This window comes from Mangifera indica, unplaced genomic scaffold (genome assembly GCF_011075055.1).
Source record: "Mangifera indica cultivar Alphonso unplaced genomic scaffold, CATAS_Mindica_2.1 Un_0067, whole genome shotgun sequence".
NCBI lineage: Eukaryota > Viridiplantae > Streptophyta > Magnoliopsida > Sapindales > Anacardiaceae > Mangifera > Mangifera indica.
Genome location: NW_025401159.1, coordinates 23,012 through 42,870, shown reverse-complemented (window position 1 = coordinate 42,870; position 19,859 = coordinate 23,012). Strand labels below are relative to the sequence as shown.

Genomic DNA, 19,859 nt, shown 5'->3' with positions numbered 1-19,859 from the left:
TTTTTTGCATGTTTCTATATACACAAACAGTTCCCGATTCTCATTAACTTTTTTTTTTTTCCCAATTTCTGATCTAATAAGAAATTCTGGAAGGCTTTGATTAGCATTGGCTGATCGACAATGGCGTCTTATCTACATGAAGCTGCAACTGGGCAGTGAATTTCAGTTGATTTTCACTTTTATCGGTTATATTTAATAATATATAATATTTATATTTAGCAAAAAAAAAAAAAAAAAAGAACTATCCAGAAAATAATATATAAATACCGAGTGAGCCAGAAACTGCCATAAAATACCTTATGTCATCTGTCTGTTAAATCTCCGCCCTTCATTTCTTATCACACCAGCCTCTCTCGATTCTCTTTTCTCGCACCAAGTGGATGAGTGCTTCGTTTCAAACTTTTTTAATGGTTAAGCACTCTTCTTTATCCAACTTCTGAAAAACTTCACTCAGGTTGCTGTGCTGTTTTAAGCATATATCTTTTAATGGTTTTTACACACATTTGAAGTAACGTCTCTTATTAACTTGGTGTGGTATCATCCCGAGGATTTTGATAGTACATTAACGACGCTTTGCTCTCTCCTCTTCAATCCCTGCGATTGCAGAATTCCTCCGTGTCTTCTGCTTCTGCTGCTTGGTTTGTGTTTATAATGCTTCTTGACTTGTAATATTAAACGAAAAAATTGATTGTTCTTCTGAATTCTGATATTTCCTTTTCTATCTTGAGTACCTTTCTGGTTTAGACTTTACTCTATTTCTGATTGGTTTTGTCAGTTCTGAGCAATATTTCTCAGTGGCTACTGGAATAATGAACTGTTTGAGATATATCTTGAAACAGGATTAAGTTCATCTAGCAAGGGTCGAAAATGGCTCCAAGGAACAGTCGCGGCAAGGCTAAAGGCGAAAAGAAGAAGAAGGAAGACAAGGGTATGGCTTCATTAATTAGTTTTCAATTTTGTTCATTATCTTTGTTCCAATCTCTGTATACCATTTAATCAGTTATATTCTTATCATTAAAATCTTGTTTATTACAGTTCTGCCGGTTGCTATGGACATCACCATAAACCTTCCAGATGAAACTCGCGTTATTTTAAAGGTTTGTTGCTCTTAATTCAGTTCATAGCTCCTGTGTTGAAGTTTAATTGAGTAAATCCAGCTAGATTTCTGTCTACATAATTTAATTTGCTCGATGCAGTTACGAGTCAGCGGCACCGAGGTGCTCCTCGTTCTTTAATTTTCTCGGGCATTTTAGACTTGGCCAAAACACTTGTTCCCACCTAAGATAAAAGGGAAATTCTACACTTTTACTCAGCGAACTTTCCAAAATTTAAACACTTATTTATAATTAAATTTTTGTTAAAAATCTTAAATAATATTAAAAGTAAAATTATTATTTATTAAAAAATTTTAAAAATTAAAGTTTTATCATATTTTATTTCTTAAATTTAAAAATTTTATAATTTTCTCTAATCTAAAATTTAAAAACTGATAAATATCCTCAAAGATTTATTTCTTTTCTTTTTGGTGTCAATTCACCATTTTTGATCATTGGTCATCCTCCCTCCTGTCTTATCTCCCCCTCCAGTCACTCTCTCTTCCTTATTCAACTGTCTTTAGGTAAGACAAAGATGACGAGTCTTTATCTTGATTGAAGATGGTTAGAGAGGAAAAAGAGAATGACTGGAGGGAGAGATAAGATAGGAGGAAGGATGATCGACAATCAGAAATGATAAATTGATGTTAGAGAGAAAAAGAATAAACCTTAAAGAGTATTTATCAGTTTTTAAACTTTGGGTTAGAGAAAATATAAGATTTTTAAACTTGAAAAGTAAAATAAGATAAAATTTTAAATTTTTTAATAAATAATAATTTTATTTATAATTTTAATTGATATTTTTAATAAAATTTTTATTTATAAATAAATATTTAAATTTTTAAAATTTTAAAAGGTAAAAGTTTGAAATTTCATTAAACCTTATGTGGGGATAATCTTTCGGCCTTTACACTTTTTTCATACTTGCAAGATTGTCTTTATTCCATAATCTTGACTATTCCAATGTCAGCAAATTTGTCAGGCATTTTTATGGCTGAAACTTGAATGCCTTGTCGTTTTCACGGTAGATAGAAATTTGCTAAACAACAATTTACTTAGCATCGTAAATGAAATTTGTTTTCAGAATTGAAAGCGTGCTGTTGTTTTCTCTCAAAATAATAATTGAATTTAATTTGTCAGGACGGGAATTTTGATTATGATTATTTGACTTTGTGTTTGTCTAATTGAAAAATCGAATGCTAGATTTAGACTTTTGTATTAACGTAAGATGAACATTGGAATTATAACAGGGAATATCAACGGACAGGATCATAGATGTCCGTCGCTTGCTAGCCGTGAAAGCAGAAACTTGTAGTATCACAACATTTTCATTATCTCATGAGGTAAATGTCCGATACAATCACCGGCCTCTTTATAGATTATTTATCAAATGTGTTAGAAGTTTCAAAAAGGCTAAAGAATTATTTTTCACCCTACGTACCCTCTTATTTTAAATTTTAAAAACTTTATTTATTCAATTATGAATAATAAAAGTTACTAAAACTTTAATCTTTTAAAATTTTATTTTTTTCTTTTAAATTCTAAAAATTAATAATTTTTTTTTATATGTTAAATTTTAAAAAATCATATTTCATTTCTTAGAGATTAGTTTTTAAACTCTGACACTATCTCTAATACTTCTCTAGTATCATCTCTTTTCTTTTCTTTTGATGGTCGTTATCTCATCATCTTTCATCCAGTAGGAGATGATGTTTCATCAGGAAAGATGAAACATCACCTCTTTGACAAAGACGAGTTAGATCTTGTTTTCGTCTTTCTAAAAAAAAATGAGACTCTCATCTCTGTCAGGGAAAATGAACAACTTCATCTTCCTGATGAAGTTGAGAGTTATTTCTAACAATAATTGATGTCATCTAAGCTTTCAAATAAGAGAAACTTGATTGTCAAAAAGAGAGGAGATATCAAAAAATATTTGTCGTTGATGATAATGTTGGAGATCTAAAAACTGAACTTTAGAAGAAAAATATCATTTTTTAAAATTTGAGTTAAAGATAAATTTTTAGTTTTAAAATTTAAAGAGAAAAAATGATTAGATTTTGATTTATTTTTAATATTATAAATAAAATAATGATATTATTTTTATAAAAAAATATTTAAAAATTTTAAAATTAACAAATAAATATTTGTGGGGAGAGGATATTTTGAATAACAAAATTTGTACTTTGGCTTTTCAAAAAGTTCAAACTTTTTAGTTGAAATTTTTCACAAATGACAGGCACGCGGGCCACGGTTAAAGGACACTGTCGACGTGTCAGCATTAAAGCCTTGCATCCTAATATTGACGGAAGGTAAATTTCCACTAACGGCTAATAATTATTAAAACGGCTTTATTTATCATGTGCCGCTTTGGCGCGACGCCTAGAAAAATAATCCGTGGGTTTTGGCTCCCAAATTTCAAACAGGGGATTACAATGAGGAGCAGGCTGTGGCGCACGTTAGACGAGTGCTGGACATCGTTGCGTGTACGACTTTCTTTGGGCCGTCCGGTGCGACCAAGGATGGCGCGAAGTCGGACGTGGCCAAGAATGCGGTGGATAATAAAAGTGCCAAGAAAACCATCGTGAAATCCAGTTTTAACAAACAATCACCACCACTGCCATCATCGAAAATTTCAAAATCCCTGTCGTCCAATGATGTGTCCGTTGACGGAGACGGAGAGATGAGTCACTACTGCCCTAAACTCGGCAGTTTTTATGAGTTCTTCTCTCTTTCACACCTCACTCCTCCTCTTCAATGTATTGTTTTCTTTCTTTATATCTCTTCATAAAAAAAAGCATTTTCAGTGTTTATAAAAATTATATTATATTAAAGAAGCTGGATGTGCATCTTACAGTTATAAGAAGGGCAACGAAACGACATCTCGAAGACGTTTCAGCTGATGATCATCTTTTATCACTTGATGTAGGAACTTCTTACTTGTTAAACCAACTTATACAAATGATTTAGATAATGCTTTTTTTTTTTTTTTTAATGCGTCTTCGAGATTTGAGACTTGTTGTTAATTTCAGGTGAAGCTTTGCAACGGGAAGCTGGTTCATGTTGAAGCCTGTAGGAAGGGTTTCTATAGTGTAGGAAAGCAGCGGATTCTCTGCCACAATCTTGTTGATTTGTTGAGGCAGCTTAGCCGAGCGTTTGACAATGTCAGTTTTCTTGAGTGTTGATTTAGTTTCTCTATATTATTAGCTTTCATAACTTTTGCATATAATGCCCCAATATACATAAAAGGTAGCAGATATGTATTGACATTTAGTCTTTTATTTTAATTGTAGTTGTAATTGAATCGGAGATTTTAGATTCTGCCGAACTTCTTTTTACCTTATGCTATTTTGACTTGATGTTGATTGGGTAGTAAAATATTTGGTTGAAGTTACATTTCTCATTTATGTCATTTCAGGCTTATGATGATCTCATGAAAGCGTTCTTAGAGCATAATAAGGTGAACAGTTGTTTCAATATTTACTGTTATTTAATTTTGATTTTAACATATCAAATATTCTTTGAATAATATTGTGAAAGAATTGTCTAATAATATAGTTTTATGAATCCTTAGTTTCTTACTATGTAGGTCCTGTTTTATGCTGTTAACCTATTCTATTTTACCTTGTAGTTTGGAAATCTTCCTTATGGTTTCAGAGCAAACACATGGCTCATCCCTCCTATTGCAGCACAATTACCATCAGTTTTCCCTCCTCTTCCTGTAGAAGATGAAGCATGGGGAGGAAATGGAGGTGGCCTAGGAAGAGATGGAAAAAGCGATTTGTTGCCTTGGGCTTATCAGTTTTCGTCTCTTTCATCTATGGCTTGCAAGACAGCAGAAGACAGACAGATCAGAGATAGGAAAGCTTTCCTTCTTCATAGCTTATTTGTTGATGTTGCTATTTTCAGAGCCATCAAGGCAGTGCAGCATGTTATGGGAAGATCGATTTTAAGCTGTTCAGCTAGCACTGAAATTCTATATACTGAGAAAATTGGGGATTTGAACATCATGGTTATGAAAGATGCAACCAATGGAAGCTTTAAAGTCGACACTAAAATTGATGGAACTCAAGCAACTGGAATGGATAGAAAGAATTTAGTAGGAAGAAACCTTCTGAAGGGAATCACTGCTGATGAAAATACAACTGCACATGTAAGATATGGTGTAATCTCTTTGTGGTTGAGATGTTATTTAATTTCCTTGAATTGTTTGAAAAAAGCTTTAAATTGATTGCAGGATGTTGCTACCCTTGGTATTGTCAACGTAAGATATTGTGGCTATGTAGCTATTGTGAAAGTTGATGAGAGAGGGAACAAAAAAGATGTTCCTCCATCGCAAAGCTTTGAACTTGAACAGCCTGAAGGTGGCGCTAATGCCTTAAACATTAACAGGTTTTTGCGAAGTCTGCAACTTTATTTCAAAAATATTATATATTAGTATTTGTTGCCCCTTTTAAGACTCTGAGAATTTCAATAGGTTTTTAGTGACTAAAGTAAAAGTTTGAAACTTAGAATAGCAATATGGTCTTGTTATTGCATACAGTAGTCTCTGCCTATGTCTGCATGTGAATTATTACTTCTTAAATTCTGTGCTATGTGATACGATATACCATTTATTTTGTGCTGACAATGTATGTTCTTTTAGTTAGTGGTTTTCCTTAGTTATTTGGTGTCATTATGCAAAGTCTAAGTCCCATATTTTCTAACAGTTTAAGATTACTTCTTCACAAAACAACACCATTAGAGCACAACAAACTGGCACCACATTTGCAAAATTTGGAATGTGAAGAGCTTAATGCTTCCCAAGCATTTGTGGAGAGATTGCTAGAAGAGAGTATAGCTAAACTTGAGGAAGAGGAATCTGAGCAGGACCAGTTTGTGAGATGGGAACTTGGAGCCTGTTGGATACAACATTTGCAAGACCAAAAAAATGCAGATAAAGACAAGAAACCAAAAAATGAGAAGGCTAAGAATGAAATGAAGGTTGAAGGGCTTGGGACGCCTCTTAGGTCTCTTAAGAACAATAAGAAAAAATTGGATGGAAGCAATCAGAAAATTCAGTCTGAAAATTTACAATCCTGTGCAGATGGAGTAACTGGGGAATTTGAATATTCCCCTAGAGCTTCTATAGAAGATCAGCTTGAAACCAGTGCCAAAGATAATGAACTTGCACTTAAAGGGATGCTGTCTGATGAGGCGCTTGCTCGACTAAAAGAACCCGAAACTGGACTTCATCGTAAGGTAATATTTTTTGATATCATTTCAGGGCAGGACATGTTAAATATCATGCTCAGTGTTTTACAACAGAGTGAGAACTACTTTACCATGATTTGACAGTCTTTGCTGGAATTAGTTGACTTGTCCAACAAATATTACGTTGAAGTCGCTTTACCGAAACTGGTAATTATTTGATTATTTTTCCTATGGATCTGCATGTGAATAAGGTTATGGTGTTTCTTTGTTTTAATTCTGATAATGCTATACAGGTAGCAGACTTTGGTTCTCTGGAACTTTCACCTGTTGATGGACGGACTCTAACAGACTTCATGCACACTAGAGGCCTTCGGATGCGTTCTCTTGGACATGTTGTAAGTACTTTTTTCTGAACTGGGGTTCTTCTGCTTAAGTTTGTACTTATGTACATGTTCCTGGAGGAAATCTCTATGTTATAATACTCAATTCATTGAAATGGAACTACAGGTTAGATGATATTTATCTATCTGTGTTTAACATGCTACTTGCCTGTCAAATTTTGTAAATTATGTTGCTCAAGAATGTTAAGAGGAATTTAAGACTATTTTTTTGATATAAGAAATAAGTAAATTTTGGGTGGGTCCCTTACATATTCTTTCTAATATATCTTTTGTACTAGTGATAAAACTGCAGAATCATATACACTGTGAACCTAGCTTTATCTTCTTTCTGCTTCCGTCTACCTCACTTTGAGTATGAATGAAAATGGTAGCATTTGACTTAATCTAGTTTGCAATTGATTAGAACCATCTGAGGATTTATACCCTAATGAAAATGTGGAAACATCTAATTTATGAAATGCTACATTTATGGGCTTTTCGATTGTCTCTGACATTGGGAATTTGTTTTTAAAACCAGGTGAAGCTTTCAGAAAAGTTGTCACATGTACAATCACTTTGTATCCATGAGATGATAGTTCGAGCCTTAAAGCACGTTCTTCGGGTAGTGGTTTCTGCTGTTGGTAATACTGAGAAAATGGCAGTATCAATAGCTGCTGCACTGAATCTGATGCTGGGAGTTCCTGAAAATAAAAAACTAGATAGGTCTCTTAATGTCCATTCCCTTGTGTGGAGATGGCTGGAGGTGTTCTTGCTGAAGCGATATGGATGGGATCTACATAGCTTAAATGACAAAAATCTAAGGAAATTCGCGATTCTACGAGGATTATGTCACAAGGTATTTGACACTATCCAATTTTTTTGGAACTACCTACATCATGCAACACTGACTACATGGATTTGCTGTTCTGTGATTCATGAAACTTTTAATTGCAGTCAGTTTTGAAGGTCACATATCTTTGACTAGGGACACATCATGAGCACTTTATTTCAGTTTTGGAGAATTTATGGCAGGAGAAATACCGTTTAGTAGTTAAACCTGAGATTTTTCATATGAATGGATGATATGAGTGTCATAATTTGGTCAAAGACTTTTGCCAAATTTTGGATGTGCACTGTATAATTCTAATTTGATGAATAATATTCATGAGTAAATTTATATATAAGCAGGTTTTCTCTCTTAAACCCATCAAGTGATTACTACTTTACCAAAGTGTTCCCATTATCCATTTTTAAATTGGGTACATTGTAGATATATACAGATAAACTGATGTTTTACTCTGTTAAGGAAGTCAGTACGGGAAAGTTATATTACTGGCTGCAGTATAAACTATATCTTGCATCCACTGAGAAGTTTATAGGCCATGAATCTTATATTATGAATGAAACATTAATTGAGCATTTTGTTTTTTTGTTGTTATTTTTTAAGGTGGGCATTGAGTTGGTTTCAAGGGATTTTGATATGGATTCTCCAAGCCCATTCCGGAAAACAGATATTGTTGGTTTGGTGCCTGTGCACAAGGTAATGAATAAGAAATCGAATAATAGAACATGTCCCTTTCTACCTTGCCTCTGAACTGTTGAAAAAATTTCTGTATTTCATTCTTAATTGAATTTTCTAATTATTTGCAGCAAGCAGCATGCTCGTCTGCAGATGGAAGGCAGCTCTTGGAATCGTCAAAAACAGCTTTAGATAAGGGAAAACTTGAAGACGCAGTTACCTATGGAACAAAGGTACTTCTTAGACTAACTTAAACCTGTTTTTAGTATGAGTCAGTATTAACATGCTTCAGAAACTATTTCATCACCTTACTTCTTTCCTTCTGTGGTTTGTGAAGGCCCTTGCAAAACTGGTAGCAGTTTGTGGTCCCTACCATCGAATGACTGCGGGTGCTTACAGTCTCCTTGCTGTAGTCTTGTATCACACTGGAGACTTTAATCAGGTTTGTGGGCTATCCATTTTGCTCTAGTGTTGCTAGACATCTTGGCACCAATAGGTTTTTAACTTCTCAAAATTATATTTGAATATCTAATAAATGAGCAAGATGAGTGGCCGTTTAGGGATTTAGTTGACTGTCTAAGCATGTTAACACCTAAAATCAGTCTGTATCGTAATGAATATTTTCAAGTCCTATAACAAATAATAGTAAATATATTCAAGACAATTCTCAATTGACAATCTGTCCATAATACAGGCAACAATTTATCAGCAAAAAGCTTTGGATATCAATGAGAGAGAACTAGGGCTTGATCATCCTGATACGATGAAGAGTTATGGGGATCTTGCTGTGTTCTATTATAGACTTCAGCACACAGAGCTAGCTCTCAAGTATGTTTTATTTCTGATTAACCTGTAGGTTTACATTAACTCTGCATTAAGCCTTTGATCAAATGGTAGCAGTGAAGAACTGAAGCCTTATTCAAATGTTTCAAAAACTTTTTCATGGCGCAAAATCACGTTTAAGAATGAAGTTTTTTTTTTTTATCATGTACTTTGATGAAAAATGCCCCTTTCTCTTTTAGTACAAAAAAAGGATGATGGATGATGTGATACACCTTATGATTTCTATGAAGAATTTGGGAATCTGTTTCTAGTTTATATATTTTTTGCTTTCTTTTTTCCATGAATAACTTCCGGATTTATTTTTGCTTATATATTTTATTAAGTTTTCCCTTTTTTCCCCTTTTGAGAAATATCCTAGTGACATCTTGAAAGTCTTTCTTGAAGATCATACATCTTATTTATGCCTTGAATTAATGTTGATCAGGTATGTAAAGCGTGCTTTATATCTTTTGCATCTCACTTGTGGCCCATCTCATCCAAACACTGCTGCAACATACATCAACGTGGCCATGATGGAAGAAGGACTTGGGAATGTGCATGTTGCCCTCAGATATCTTCATAAAGCTCTGAAGTGTAATCAAAGGTTACTTGGTCCAGATCATATACAGGTTCGGTTTTGTTTAGTATATTTTAACTTTTCATTTCAATTTTGGCCAAAGTTTGTAAATGTTATACTATTTGTGTACTCTGTTCCTATCTCATGGATGGTTGAATGAAACACTACATATAGCACAATTCCACCACTATAATTATATCCCATCATTCCATGAAGCTTGAAACTTGGGCAATTTTGATGTGTGGAATGGGACTGTGGTATGTCTGTGTGGAATATGACATGATATTGGTAGGCCTGTTAATACTCTATATAGCAAAGAGAATTGGAAATGCCAATCTAGAGCTCATTGATTGGACCATGATAATTCATCGATTGCAGTCAGATTGAGTTAGTGCTAACTGCAGTTTTTTACAGCAATGAATAAATGATTTCTGAATTTTCATTTTGCACTGTGGGCATGCTTATTCTATACATTACCACTGGAAGATTTATTAAAAATTCCAATTCACTGAAATATTTGTTTGCTGTTCTAATTAGATTTCTCTGATTGTGTTGATGTTCTCCAGACCGCAGCAAGTTACCATGCCATAGCAATTTCACTCTCATTGATGGAGGCATACCCGTTGAGTGTTCAACATGAACAAACAACCTTGAAAATTCTTCGAGCTAAGCTGGGCCCTGATGATCTACGTACACAGGTATTTTTAATCTTAGTTACAAGAGTTATACTAACAATTTTGTTTTTGTTTCCTAGGGGACCTTTCTGCTCACCCTAGCTTAGTGGTAATACAAGAAATTTTGGGTTATGTGGGAAATTATACTTCATTGCTTTTATTCATTACTGGAATATTTGGCATATGCAGTCAAATCAGAGTATGTATTTTTTACTCTTCAAATGAGGAACTTTAAATAGTGAGTTCAGACTTCAAATCAAGACACCTTTATATCTAGTATCTCTGTTGTGATGATGGTGGTGAGAAGAGGGAGGAGGCTGTGTTTGGGATAGAGACATTTGGTGTAGTCTATCGGACCTTCTAATCATTAAACTTGATTACAAAATTTGTGATCTGATGCTGCAGGATGCTGCTGCTTGGCTTGAGTATTTTGAGTCCAAGGCTTTTGAACAGCAAGAAGCTGCACGAAATGGTACCCGGAAGCCCGATGCAACCATAGCCAGCAAAGGCCATCTGAGGTAATTTGTTTAAGTACTGTCCTGGATGGTATTGACTTTATGTGATTGGTGATGTTTAAACATTTATGTTGATGATGGAGACATTTTCTTTCATATAGAAATACCCAACCCATTTTTCGCTAATTCCTTTCTCTTCTTTTAACAAAAAATGACAGTGTATCAGATTTACTTGACTACATTAATCCAAGTCATGATGCCAAGGGAAGAGATGTCTCAGCCATAAAGAGAAAGATCTATATTACAAAGGTATGTCATCATTTGGGTAACAACCAGTCAGAGTAAAATTTTGGATTATGGTGGGATTAACATATTTTTGCTATCAATTGAGTGAAGAGTGACTTCCATGTCTTGGTATCTTATCAAACTGTTGGCAGCTTTTCTTGAATGTTACCACTGAAGGAGAGTTGATAAAATGATCAGTTCCGTCTGTGATGGAAATCAATTAAAAAATGATATCCCTAGAAAGAAATATTTTGGTGAAGTTTGGTGTTCAACATATTTCCATAAATCACCAAACATGAATTGTAAATTAGTTATTGTGATAACAGTCTATGAAATTGAGATAATACTGTTTGCACTGATCTGATTTACATAACTATTTTGAATATGCAAAAATCTGACTTCTTTCTGTAACAGTCTTACTAATAATAATGAATTAAGAGGCAAAATCTTTTTTCTGTAAGAGACACATGTCTTTCTAAATAAAAATTTGACTTCTTTGATGCTTTTTAAGAAACCCATCAGATTTACATAACTATTTTGAATATGCAAAAATCTGAGTGAAGCTTTACACTGGGGAAAGAGTTCCTAAATTGTTTTGATGGGTACCAAGTGTGGTCCATTGTGTCAGATAAACTCTGTAGATCTCTGCATTGTACTTGATCATACTTAGTATAACTTTTTTACAGGTGAAGGGAAAATCATTCCAAGATATCAATATCACAAGTTCTGATCCATCTCCCAAGGAATATCTGAAAGAAAGTTCAGATGATGAGACACACGTACCTGAACCAGGTGGTGAAGTTGAAGTTAACCAGGGGATTAGCTCTGAACTGTTTCAGCAGCAGCAGCAGCTTGTGGAGGAAGAGCCTACAAAGGAAAATGTCAATGTTGTCAAAGAAATTTTATCTGAAACACATGATGGAGGAGATGATGGATGGCAATCAGTTCAACGGCCCAGATCTGCTGGCTCATATGGACGGAGGATAAAGCAGCGGCGAGCAACAATTGGCAAGGTTTATAGTTATCAGAAAAGGAGTATGGATGCAGTTGTCGACTACCCACCAGTCACAAATACTCATCAGCACAGCAGGCATTTTCTTTTAAAGAAAAGGACAATGTCTCATGGAAGTTCTGTGGATCACGCTGTGAATTCTTCACAAGGTACCAAATTCGGGCGTAGAGTAGTTAAGGCTGTAACATACCGGGTAAAGTCCACTGCTTCATCTACGAAGACAGATACAAAAGAAAATTCTAGAAATGGTAGTGAGCTCTTAAGTTCTCCATTAGAATCTCGAGATACTTCTATACCAAATGATCTAAGTTCAGTGAAAATAATCAGTTTTGGAAAATCTCCTTCTTACAAAGAAGTGGCATTGGCCCCACCAGGCTCCATTGCAATGTTGCATGTAAGAGCTCCCCCTAGTGATATTCCAGATAATCCGGAACTCAGTGCTGTAAGATGTGAAAATGAAGGAAATGAAGGAAAAGAAACTGTGAATACTCTTGTAACTGGGATAGGGGACTTTGTTGAAGAGAAAATCAGAAATTCTAGGTCGGAATTAACTGATAACTCGAAAGAGGAAACTGGCATTGTTAAAAAGAGGGAGGAAACTCATTTAAATGATGTGGTGGAAGATAATCCTTCTTTGATGGTTTCTAAAAATGTGGAAGAACTTGATTCTGGTGTTGTTGAGGTTCATGAAGTGGTACAGGATAATATATTGATTGATAGTATACCCAATTCAATTGATTCTGCTCCAAGAGATCTTTATGAGAATGATTCAACCAGAGGCTTCGAATCCCCTGATAATTCAAACCCTGGCCTTCAAGTATTAGAGGATTTGAAGGACAAACCCTCGTCTGTGAAGTCAGATGGTACTCGGGGATTTATGAATAGAAAATTGTCTGCATCAGCAGCACCATTCAATCCATCACCAGTTGTTGCACATGCACCAGTAGCCATAAACATGACTATGCCTCCTGGTCCTGGTGCAGTTCCAGCTGTTGCCCCTTGGCCTGTAAACATGACTCTTCACCCAGGGCCTGCTACTGTCTTATCCACTGTTAACCCAATGTGCTCTTCCCCGCACCACCCATATCCATCACCTCCTCCAACTCCTAACATGATGCAGCCATTGCCTTTAATGTACCCTCCTTATTCACAACCTCAAGCAGTGCCTACTGGTACATTGCATCACAATCATTTCTCATGGCCATGCAATGTAAGCCCCGATGTATCAGACTTTATTCCTGGAACGTTTTGGCCTGGCTCTGTATTCAGTGGAGTTTTCTGTTCCACCACCTATTGTTGAGCCAATTGCTGATCCAATATTGAAGCCAAAATTGCAATCTGATGACTCTACTATTCTGAGTTCAATGCCAATCCTGCCAGTGAATATTGATGCTGTGGAAGAAGCTAAGAAAGAAGTGAACATTCGAGCATCTAAAGCAGTGGATAATGCAAATGAAGTTGTTGAGATTGGTTTGGAAAGTGTAAAGGAAAATAGTCATTCAAATCTATGTGGGATCAAGGATGCTAGGAATGGGTCAAATCATTTCAACAGTCCAAATGAAAGTTCTGGAAGTAGAGTTGCAAGAACTGAAGGTGAGAAAACCTTCAGCATTTTATTAAGGGGGAGACGGAACCGGAAGCAGACTTTGAGAATGCCAATTAGTTTGCTTAATCGACCATATGGCTCACAGTCCTTCAAAGTCGCATATAACAGGGTAGTCAGGAGTGAATCTCCAAAGTTAACCAGCTTTTCTTCAACTGAAGATTCTGCTGCCCTTGCTATATAATTTAGGTTTTGTTTTCTGAGAAAGTTAGTTAGCAGGCTCCATTGGAAAACAAAAAAGAAAAAAATTACAGGCCTTCATTCTATCAGAAAAGGGACAAAAGTTTTCTTTTTTGTTTTCTCTTTTCCCTTTTTTTCTTCTCATCCATCACAAACTGCCTTGCCTCATCAGTTGTATGATCACATCACTTTCTGAAAGGATGCAGGTCAGTTTACTTAGCCAAAGTGTACGCTAATATGTATTGCTTCTTTTCCAGTGGATTTCTTGATGAAACATCATTTATGTCATTGACTACTTCACTTTTACTTTTTCCTTTTCCTCATTAATTCTTTTTTCCGATACAACTCTAAGAGACAAAAATAGGGAAACTTTCTCATAATATTCTACAAGAAGATGGTTATAATTGTGTGAAAGGATTATTTATAACTAAATATATTGACATCCACCTAATTTGCAGGTACTCTGCTTTTGATGATATGCAAAGGGATGCTGGTGATGAGGACCAAAAGGCTGTCTTTTCTGCATCAGGTGTTGCCTTGCACTTACAAATCTGTGAAAACCACTACTTTGTTTTAGATGTTGTCTTGCGGTTGATCTTAGTTCCCTTATAATTTATCTAACAAATTAGATAGAGTTGAGTTTTTGGGACGTTGGACCTGGCCTTTTTTTCCGTACAGAACTAGGTGCTATAAAACTTATAGGATCCGATTTGGAGGTCCCACTAATATTTTTCGGCTGGCCAAAGGTTTCACTCAGTTTGCAGGTTTACAATTGAAGATTCATTTAAAATCATACGTGTTCTTCTGTGGTCACAATTTCGATTCATTCATGATATGGTTAGGAAATTTTGGTATCTTGAAATTTAAGTTTTCTTATTTCTCATTGCAATAATGAGTTGGATCACGATTTTGATTTGATTGTACATGACTAATTTTCGCCCAATAGGCATTGACACATTGTTCTTAGTTTACTCAGTCATTATACCCTTTTTCCCCACTATAGTGAATGCCTCACAAAGTATTCTATCTCACCATCAGTACTGGGTTTTGGTTCCCGGAAACACCAAAAGGTCGAAACCACTTCTTGACTGGGACGATTCAGAGTTGTCATTATAGAGCTCGAAATTTCTTCTTAAGAAAGAATAAAAAAAGATATCACGAAGCCTGTTCAATAATAGATTATATTTACTTTGAAGAAACGTTGAACTCAAGTTTCCTTTTATGCCAAATCTTCTTATGTAACCATAATGGTTACACCCAATGATCTTATTTTGGAAAGATCACAAACACGTTATCACTGTGATAGCAACAGCCATGATGACATTAATTTTGCATGGGCTCTTACTATTTTGGTTACGTATTCATACTGGTTAAACTGTAGAGTACACGCTGACGAGTGAGGCAAATGTATAGGGGCAGACGTGTTGTTTTATCGGTATAAAATAATATTATATGTATCATTTTATATATAAATAATAATATATTATTATATAATTAAATAATTAAAAATTAAAAATAAAATAATATCTAATTATATAATAATATATTATTATTTGTATATAAAATTATTAATATGTAAAAATATATAAATAATATGTGAAGATCAAGTAGAGCAATCGTGTACACCACATCCAAGTACATCCGGAAAACATCCCAGTGGGGTGACCCAAACACCCCTCAACATATTTATATATTTTTTATTTTGTAAAAAAAAAACAGCAACCAGTTTTGGTTTGGGATAATTTTATTATCAAACAGATTCCTGATATATTATTAGAATGATTAAAATAACTTAATTTATTACAGTTTTATATTTATTTATTAATTTTTAATTAAAATAATTTTTATATTAAAATAATAAATAATAATATATAAATTAATAAAATAATAATTTTCAAAATAAATTGATTAATTAAATTTATAATTTAACAATAAACAAATTTTAATATATTATTAAATAATAATAATTTAAAAAATTAATAGTTTAATATTATTATTATAATTAACAATTAACCAAAATTTATAAATATAATAATTATTCATTCAGAGCAAAATTTATGAAATATAATAATAATTTAAACTATTGTAATCTCTCTACGTGAAAAAATATTTTTATAAAAGGTCAGCCGAAATTATTTTTTAATTATTAAGCGAATGGCAATAATTACAGTTCTTCCTTTCATCATTCGACCGAATCCTTACCCTAAACTTTGCTTATTTATTAAACTCCCATCTCTTCTGCCCTTTGAAACCGTTTGATCTTCATCATTTGACTCTAAACAATTTCGGCGGTGACTTTCTCCTTCTCTTTTCTCTCGCAAAGCGTCGCTCCCTTCTTCCTTAACTTTTTTATACACAGATTCATTTGATCCTTTTCTTGCTTTTCTTTAAATTCTTTGTTCATTCTTCAATAAAATTTTCCATTTTCTTCAATAAATCTTCGTGTTTTGCAGAAATAGAACCATACCCGTCAAAGAATTAGCCATAATTTGATAATTTTTTGTTTGTTTCTTGTTATCTGAATGGAATTGGATAGCATTGAATGTGTGCCATCTTCAGATTTGACTGATGAGGATGAGATCCATCACCATCTTCATCAGTTTCCTGCAATTACAAAGCCTCATATTAATACCAACAATAACTCCAGTGTCTCTTCAGTTATTCATCCAGGCACCACGAGTGTCCATGAACTTCTTGAATGTCCTGTTTGTACTAATTCAATGTACCCTCCGATACATCAGGTTTGTTCTTTGGCTCGCGGGTTTTATTCCTTCTGTTTTTGTTAATGAAGCCGTTATCTTTTTCAACCTTTTTAATGTTAATTATTGGGCTTTTATGATTGTTTAATTGTGCTTGATAGCAGTTTTATCATTTCTGGTCAGATTTAGTCATTTCTTTTTTACTTATTTTGAGTTTTTGTCTGTAACCTTTTCTGGTAATTTGGTGTTAGGATTAGCTGATAACCCGGAGTAGTATTGCTAAAGGATTTTAGGCTTGCTGGTTGGTTGATCTGCGTTAGATGTTATGTATTTTATTGGTGGAATATTTTGCATCTTGATCAAGTGGAACATAATAAGCATTACCGGTTGGTTCTAGCAAGTTTTTGGATTTTCAGATTTCTGAAAGCGATTGTTTTTGAATTACGTGGGATTAAGAGTGAACAGGACTGCCTGTTTCTGGCCTATTTCTTAGCCTCTTAATGATCCAATCGGAACTTCTTTTTGGTGAAGTCTTATCATATAATTATCAAGTTGGAAGGGAATCTTGTAGGGAGCATATGGAAGACTGTAGTGGACTAGCTTTATGGCTTTTTAAAACTGTAAGAAAGCCAAACTGGTTCGCTTGATGTTAAATTCCCGTACTTGTAATGTTGAAATGGCAAGTATCTAGCAATTGTAGAAAATAGTGAGGTGAGACTAGCTCAGGTATTTTTGCTTCATCTGTTATTATTGCTAAATAGCAACCACGACAAAAGGGCAATTGTGAGGTGGTACTCAGTACAAGTTATATAAGAAATCTTCTGGGCATGAGAAGTTAAGTAAATATCATACCGAGCTGAATAATTCCTTGTCTGCTTCTTTGTGTTGTTAAACTGTGCAAAATGTAGAAGTTGCGCATAGAAGAAATCTGGACTCTTCCTATTTGTGAACAATTGTGGGATTGTTCCCTGTTATAATCATGCACACTGTTAGAATATGGGAGGAAGAATAAGTTATCACATGTCTTTTCATTATCTAAAGAAGGAAGGAATATATCTTTTTTTGCTATGTTTAGCAACATATCTTTATTTTTGGTGTGCATAATTTCTTTAGTTTGTCATAAGATGTCGTTGGGGTTTGGGATCATATCATTATCTTCTTGCATCATTCTCGGATCGGGTAAACCTTTTCTGTTAAAATGTCTTAAAACTGGCTTGAGCATAATTAAGCTATCTGTCTTATTTATGTAAAAAAAAAACTTGATTACATATACTCTCATATTTATACATTGAATGAGTTAAAGTGGCAATATCCATGGGTTCTATACTGGTATTTTGTAAGTCTCCTTAACTTGCAATTGCAGAAACTTTGAGATGATAAAACCATATAAAAATTTTTGCTGAATTGTTTTCCCTATTCTTCTGCTTCTGCAGTGCCACAATGGGCATACACTCTGTTCAACATGTAAAACAAGGGTACACAATCGATGCCCTACTTGTAGACAAGAGCTCGGTGATATAAGGTGTCTAGCTCTAGAGAAGGTAGCTGAATCGCTTGAACTGCCTTGCAAGTATATGTCTCTTGGATGCCCAGAGATTTTCCCGTATTATAGTAAACTCAAACATGAGGTTGTGTGCAACTTGAGGCCTTACAACTGTCCGTATGCTGGGTCAGAGTGCTCTGCTGTTGGGGATATACCATTTCTCGTTGCTCATCTGAGGGATGATCACAAGGTGGACATGCATTCTGGATGCACTTTCAACCATCGTTATGTCAAGTCTAATCCTCGTGAAGTAGAAAATGCCACATGGATGTTAACTGTACGTATATGTTTCTCTTCTTTGATTCAATTTATTTGGAATGAAGCTAAATGAAATCAAATGCTTCTTGCTGGTTGGTAACCTCATGAAGAGACATGCTCAGTTACTAGTTATAGGAGCATCAGCTATAAAGTTTGTGATGCCTGTTATAAGCATTTAAAATTCTGTCATCCTGATAAAAAGTAGCAAGAGAGTTCTTTCTTTTGCCTTGCCCTCTTGTCATTTCTTGTGTGCTTTTGGCCAGTAAACGCATCACATTGAAACGATTCAAAAGTTCATAACTGGAAATTGAATGTTAAGAAATTAAGACACTGATGATCATTATGGTTTACCTCCATTCTGCTGGTTGATTGGTACACTGGTCCTGTTGCGGGTAGGGTTTGATGTAATTGGCCTAACATGTTGTACTTTCATTTTCTTGATCTCACAAATAGTTGTGTTTACCATGTCCGTTTTTTATACTGAACTCTTTCTTTTTTATTATCTATGTTAGGTTTTCCACTGTTTCGGCCAGTACTTCTGTCTTCATTTTGAAGCTTTCCAGCTGGGGATGGCTCCAGTGTATATGGCATTCCTCCGTTTCATGGGTGATGAGACAGATGCCCGTAATTACAGCTACAGTCTCGAGGTTGGGGGAAATGGACGGAAACTCATTTGGGAGGGTACCCCTCGAAGCATAAGAGACAGCCACAAGAAGGTCAGAGACAGCCATGATGGCCTAATTATACAACGCAATATGGCACTCTTCTTTTCTGGAGGAGACCGGAAAGAATTGAAGCTCCGAGTTACAGGCCGGATATGGAAAGAACAGCAGAACCCAGAAGGTGGGGCGTGCATACCAAACCTCTGTAGTTAAGTTAAGGATGTTTTGAAAAGTCTAGCACTCGATCATATGCGAATGCTGAATTTGTTGTACTATTATTTGTCGACGCAGAAAATTACTGAGGATCTCTCTGAAATATGTATGGATGTCGGAGGCTTAAGCTGTTATTAAATGTTAATGAGCTTCCTTCGTTTCTTATTGCAGAAAATGGAATTCTGGCTTAATCAAGTTTTAATTGAACAGACTTCTCCGATTGTTTGATTCTACTGACATGATTTTAGTCTATGATTTTCGGGATATTAATTAAAATAGATACAAATTTTTCCACCTAGACTTTTTAAAGCAAATTTATAGTAATTTTATTTTTTTAAGTAAATTTTATTTTATTTTTAATAATATTCTTATCAATTAATTACATCATTCTCTCACTTAATTCTATCAAAATATTTTTTTCTAATAACTTATAAGTATTTTATATTTGTTAGGTTATGATTCGAAAATTTAAAAATTTATTCGAAGATTTAAAAATCTATTTGAAATAATTAATTTTTGTTTAATATAAATTAGAACAAAAAAATTAATATAAATGTGAAGAAACGCATGTGAGTATGTGTGCAGGTGCGTAACACTCATTTTATATATATAAAAAATAATATAATATATATTTAAAAATTATTATTATTATTATTATTATATATTATATTATATTATATAACTCGTGTACCT

The 19,859-nt window shown here is 34.3% G+C and overlaps 2 protein-coding genes across 2 annotated transcripts; both read left to right on the top strand.

The window, feature by feature from the left end:
* The first annotated feature begins 309 nt into the window (after positions 1–309).
* LOC123207258 (protein TSS-like) lies at positions 310–14,097 on the top strand. The gene is given in 25 exon segments (XM_044624612.1): positions 310–638; positions 840–928; positions 1,036–1,097; positions 2,345–2,437; positions 3,331–3,403; positions 3,518–3,850; positions 3,949–4,016; positions 4,124–4,255; positions 4,510–4,551; positions 4,723–5,244; positions 5,329–5,483; positions 5,801–6,332; positions 6,429–6,491; positions 6,578–6,679; positions 7,203–7,520; positions 8,112–8,204; positions 8,315–8,416; positions 8,521–8,625; positions 8,878–9,011; positions 9,451–9,634; positions 10,149–10,280; positions 10,662–10,774; positions 10,930–11,020; positions 11,683–13,269; positions 13,271–14,097. Coding segments are annotated over 24 exon segments (5,622 nt in total). The 5' UTR covers positions 310–638; positions 840–867; the 3' UTR covers positions 13,796–14,097.
* Positions 14,098–15,951: 1,854 nt separating this feature from the next.
* On the top strand, positions 15,952–19,399 carry LOC123207266 (E3 ubiquitin-protein ligase SINAT3-like). The gene is made up of 3 exons (XM_044624619.1): positions 15,952–16,532; positions 17,924–18,310; positions 18,804–19,399. The coding sequence occupies exons 1-3, from the start codon at positions 16,314–16,316 to the stop codon at positions 19,164–19,166; spliced, it is 969 nt and encodes a 322-aa protein (XP_044480554.1). The 5' UTR covers positions 15,952–16,313; the 3' UTR covers positions 19,167–19,399.
* The last annotated feature ends 460 nt before the right edge of the window (positions 19,400–19,859 follow it).

Excerpts from the sequence above, each read along its gene's own strand:
- LOC123207266 (XM_044624619.1), top strand. The coding sequence starts at position 16,314 with ATGGAATTGGATAGCATTGAATGTGTGCCATCTTCAGATTTGACTGAT. Across the intron at positions 16,533-17,923 it reads TGTACCCTCCGATACATCAG|TGCCACAATGGGCATACACT; the intron begins GTTTGTTCTTTG and ends CTGCTTCTGCAG. Across the intron at positions 18,311-18,803 it reads ATGCCACATGGATGTTAACT|GTTTTCCACTGTTTCGGCCA; the intron begins GTACGTATATGT and ends TATCTATGTTAG.